General features: G+C 34.3%; 1 protein-coding gene across 1 annotated transcript in view; it reads right to left on the bottom strand.

The window, feature by feature from the left end:
- LOC109345338 (5'-adenylylsulfate reductase 2, chloroplastic-like) overlaps positions 1-1250 on the bottom strand; it is a 3261-nt gene extending 2011 nt beyond the window's left edge. Inside the window, exons 1-3 of the mRNA XM_019584287.1 lie at positions 1100-1250; positions 866-1012; positions 645-771 (exon numbers count right to left, since the gene is read on the bottom strand). Coding sequence (XP_019439832.1) covers positions 645-771; positions 866-1012; positions 1100-1184 — 359 coding nt within the window. The 5' untranslated portion in view covers positions 1185-1250. The remainder of the gene's footprint in view (positions 1-644; positions 772-865; positions 1013-1099) is intronic.

The raw sequence follows: 5631 nt of genomic DNA, 5'->3' as shown, positions 1-5631 counted from the left end.
ATATATATAATATCGTCAGGTTTAATTAGTAAATTACCGGTTGAACCGCTATACCACCCGTACCCTAACCGATATAGTATTAATAACACTGGTTTCACGTAAACTAAGGAAGACGAAAACATCACTAAATTTGTCAAACAATTGTATCACATTTATAAAAAAAAAATAGTACTTCATTAATGGAGCTAAATCATTTTTTCTTCTACTCAAAGAATGAGTAAATAATAGTATTTTGTTAAAAAAAATATTTATTGTACACAGAATTTGTTCTATAAATAATATCAAAACAAAAACTCCAAATGGAGATAGTAATAAACAATCATGTAAAAAATGGAGTATACTATCAGCACTCAGCAGCCAATTATACATTGTCACAATTCATCGGGAAATGTTTTGAAGCCATCATAGATCATACAATATTTAAAAAAATGAATGCTTCCATCATGGATCCTTTCTATAGTTAACTCAACTGTAAAAATGGGACTGATATGGAACCCACATAAATGAGTAAGTAAACAAATAAATAAACAACAATTAGTAAATAAAAAATAAAATACCCAAATATCAAGCAAGGAAATAATCAAATTTACCATAAATTCAATTTCTGATAAAAAAAGTCAGCAATTAAATGAAGCAGAAAGTACCTGAAGGCAATAGCAATATCGGTGCCAAATTTCTCAAGAGCCTTATCCATAATTTCAAGAGGAGAAGCATTTTCAAGGCTTCTCGCTAATTCAGCGTAATCTTCTTCTTTCTCTTTCTCCTCAACCTCTGCAAATCCAACCACACAATAACATTATCAACAAACACGCTCAAATCACCACCAATTAAAACACAATGTGAATCACAGTCAAAAGAAAATTACCAGGAGCAACGATCGTTGCTGCAAGAGTAACAATTGAATCCTTGCGTTGAAGTCCAGCATTGATAGGCCTCACGAAGCTTCGTCTCTGAGTTAAATTCACAACTCCATGAGATCTATCCAAATTACGCAAATAACCAATCTGCGAAGCTGAAACGCACAAAAATTCAAAAATCAATAAATCGCAACTAAATTAAATTATTTCCAAAATCAATGAAACATCTAAAACATTCAAACCTTTGGTGTCTGTGGAAGAACCAAGACGTGAGAAAAGGGAGCTGGATGAAACTGTTGAAGAAGAGGAAGTAAAAGCGAGAGCCATTAGAGAGTGATTGAAGGATTGATCTTTGAATTGGGTTTTTCTTCTTTTGCTGAAACAAAACGAGAATCAATGGTTTCAATATAAAGAAACAGCAAAGCGAGGCGACTTTTCAGGTTCATTGAACTTGGACGCTATGTCGAATTCCTTCTTGTGCTTACGTGGCTTTCTTTTTTTATACTACCAAAAATCTGTTTTTTGGTGCATAATAACTTTGTGTCTCATTAATGTCACTTTCTAAAATCAAACTTTTAATCTTTTAGTCATCGTAATAATCTAATGGGGCCTTATCGATATGCTAGTGATAATAAAAAATATATGCGAATAAGATAGATTCCAAAAGTTTATTCTATAAGACATATGCAATGGAATGAGATTCATCAGCTACAACAACCACAAATAGTCAAATACAAACCAAGCCTAGGAATGGCGATTCCATGTTGCTTTCCTAGTCACATACTCACATATTAAATCATAAATTCATAACTAATTAAATGCATCAAAATACTATATATATCTTTTTCGAGTGTCTTTCTATATTTTTTAGTACTATCAATAATATATTTTTATATTTTTAGTTAAAAAACTAATATTTTGTAGGATATGTAGATCTATTTCTTAACAAATGTGACTTGTATGAGTGAAGTTCTTGACATTTTAGTCTTTTTGAATATTTAACAGAATATTACACAACATGAACTAATGCTTTGATGAATGTCCTCCTATATTACTCTTATTTTTCTGGCTAATTTACCTTAATAATGCATTTTTTAAAATATTTACATAAATAAAATAGTTTATAAATTATTTATCAATTTGCGGGTAGTCTTCAAAAATATTTATGTGACGCTAGTTGAAGTGGCGATACGTAATAGTGTGTCTCACCCCTTTTTCGTTTTCTTATTTCAGTTTTAAAATAAAAAAATGTGAGAAAATATTTATTTAACTTTTAAACTTTTTCTGAAAAGAACACAACAATTCATTTTATATCTCTTATTTAAAATCTCATATCATCCAATTATACCAATTTATACCCCTAAACCCCCAATTTTAACGCAAGTGTCACTTCATGGTGACTAAGGGAGTGGGTAAATTTTTCTTAGAAAGATGGGTAAATTTTCTTTCCTTATTTTTCTTTTATTTAACCTATAACTTACAAATCATTTTCACTTTTACCTTATTCCATTTTGAAGACGTCACATTTTCAAACTTTGTGGAAATAAAATTCTTAATACATTGAAGATAATTAAATGAACACAATTCTTTTCTGAATACTTCTCATTCATAAAATTCTTGAATAAATACATAATTGTTTACAGGACGAAATCTAATCATCGACACACAAAAAACTGAAAATACAAAGAAAATAATGTTGGAGTATTGGCATTACAAACGGGGCATTGGCATTACAAAAAGTACCTCACACAGGTTCCTATCACAACAAAACAAAAGAGAAACCTCATAAACTGGAGGTGCACTGGAAGCCTCGCTATGGTCTTCCTCCACCTCCGAGTTAGAAGAGATCTCAATGACCTCAACTGAATCTTCTATGCACATAAGCTCTACACAGTCGTCGTTGTCTTCCTCCTCCTCCACTTCATCCGCTCCCTAATCCATCAAGGGGTCCGGGGTGTACCCCCTTGGCATGGCCTCGTCTGTCTCTCTTGGCGCTGATCCTGATGATGAGAATCCTGTTTGGGGCAAGATCCTAACAACTTTCGGTACGCATCGAGCTTCAGCCGATACAGAAAGACAGGCGGTTGCAGGTCTTCGGTCGGGCAAAGTGAATGATGCCTCCCGAATTGCGTAGTAAAGTGGAAGATGCAGAACTGAGCCATTGCTTACCCAATCCAGCTCCAGGTCGCAAGGACCTGCGTAAGTATGTCGATTACCCTCAACTAGGGCTGGCAATGAACCAAACCAACTCGGTATTCGTTCGAAACTCGATTCGTTATTTAGCTCGATAAACTTGGTTCATGAATCAAATGAGTTGAACATGAGCTAGAAATTGAGCTCGTTAAATAAACAGAGCCGAACTTGAGTTGGATATAGTTCGACTTGTTAGGTTCATGATCTAGCTCTCTATATATATATAATTAATTATTTATTTATATATATGCATATATATTTATATAAACTAATTTTTATGTTTATTATAACTCCTACATTATTTTTTATATTTCTTGTTATTATATATATAAAAAAGATTATTTATATATATATATAACATTTTGAAGTATTTTTCAAATTGTAATTAATTATTTTAGTTGTCTAAATGAATCATTCGAACTGAACCGAACAGTTCGCGAACCTTGACCGAGTCGAATTTGAGCTAAAAAAACTATAAAAAAGATTATTTATATATATATATATATATATATATATATATATATATCCTTTTGAAGTATTTTTCAAATTTTAATTAATTATTTGAGTTGTCCACATGAACCATTCCAGATGAACCGAACAGTTCGCGAACTTTAACCAATCCGAATTCGAGCTAAAAAAATAACTCATATCGAACTCGAGTCGAGTTTCGAGCTGAGCCAATCCTTATCGAGCTGAACCGAGCTGAACTCTGGTTCGACTCGTTTCCAGCCCTACACTCAACACTCCATGTCCCCTCCTAGGACATAGTGAAGCGATAATCTCGTATCAGTGCTAATGGGTCCATCTGAACATGCCTACAAATACACCAGAAGAAAAGAGAGGGAGTAAAACATCTATAAAAAACTTGTCATCGATGTCGTGGAATTACACGGAATAATACACCAAGACAACACATGACTACAGATATATCAGGTGATCATACAAGCATATAATAACGATGAATGAAGTATAAAACTCGAGAATTTAGAATCAATATCGAAGAATATCATGTATGCAATACGATACATGAGTCCACCATCCTTACTCATTTATCCTCTCAATAACTATTCAGAAATAACCGAGAGTGCAGTTTCCATAACAAGCCAATTTGATCGCACCAAAATTATTCCTCGCAATGATATATGATCAATCTGTTCCAACGGAACTGTACATTTCAGGATGGTGTCGTATCAAACACTTTTTGTGTATCCCTCTCGTCGATCCTGATTGTAACGAGAGGTTATCAAAGATCGTCTAGTTTGTGCTGTGAGCACTGTTCGATCCTACAGAATACCTCATCCAGGAATACATGGGACTCGTCTCACCTAGACTCTCCCTCAAGACTTTGCTGACGAATCACCGCCATCAATGCTGTCCCTCTCAACATCTCCGGGCTCATTCGTCTCCTGTACATTTCTTCTCCACTACTTCATTTTTTACCATGGATATGCGTCCTAACCGAAATTAGCAAATTATGTCTTTTAATCCATCTTTTCTAGTGATCTTCCCATCCTAACACATCTCCCATCGGGAATGCTTCTAGTGGGTCACAATCTTAACATATAAAAAAAGAGAATAATTTCGGCACCACTAAGAACCATCGTTGAATTATCCTGGACGACTCTCAAACCAAGCTTATTACGGTCAGACGATCTCGCTGCATGGGTACAACATAATATTTTTCAGCACCACTGCGAACCATCGTTGAATCATCCTAGACGACTCCTCTAGCCAAGCCTCTTATGGTCAAATGATCTCACTGCGTGGGCATAATATCACACTCTCGGTCCTCGCCTTTAACAAAGCAATTCCTTACTTTTATTACTTTCAAGAATTTCATATAGTTATTTACCATTACAATTTCTTGATGACAAACATGTCATTAGGCTCTCGTATATATGAGAGTTAGCATTTAGACGACTTAAAAAGAAGTCATGTCTGTATGGAGCCCTCTTGCTCAAGCAAAAGCTGTCTCACTCAAGCGAGAGCACATCCATTTTTGAGACATTTGTGGCTTAAGCGAGAAAACAATCAGTTCTCTTGGTGCCTATTTTAGCTCAAGCGAGAGTTGTCTCGCCCCGAGCTAAAACACTCGTTTTCTCTATACACTTGTCGCTCAAACGAGAGTTGTCTTGCTCAAGCGACAACTGTCTTGCTCAAGCGAGAATAGTCTGAATATCATTTTAATTACTTTTACTTTTCTCAAGGAAAATATTTCTCATTTATATCACATGTTTTTAAACCTTGAATTTAACAATTATCACATACATATCATTCCCATAATAATCATTCAAACATTATAATTCAAGAGTAAACATGGTATTTGCCTATATAAACATAACATAAATCGATATAAGAAATATTGTTGTACTTAATCCAAAAAACAAGCAATTGATTAAGTGCAAGCTTTCTTAATACTCAAGGCAACTCTAAACTTGTGAGGGAGTTTGGAGGTCCTCATGCATATTCGGACATCACTAGGTTCTTTGTTTGCAGGTGAGCTTACTTGATCCGATCTCCTCTCGAACTCTTCATTACGCCAAAATAACGTTAATTAGTTAACTGACGATAATTATTATAC

This window comes from Lupinus angustifolius, chromosome LG04 (assembly GCF_001865875.1).
Source record: "Lupinus angustifolius cultivar Tanjil chromosome LG04, LupAngTanjil_v1.0, whole genome shotgun sequence".
Lineage (NCBI taxonomy): Eukaryota > Viridiplantae > Streptophyta > Magnoliopsida > Fabales > Fabaceae > Lupinus > Lupinus angustifolius.
Note: the sequence above shows the minus strand (reverse complement) of the source record. Positions and strands in the feature narration are given on the sequence as shown.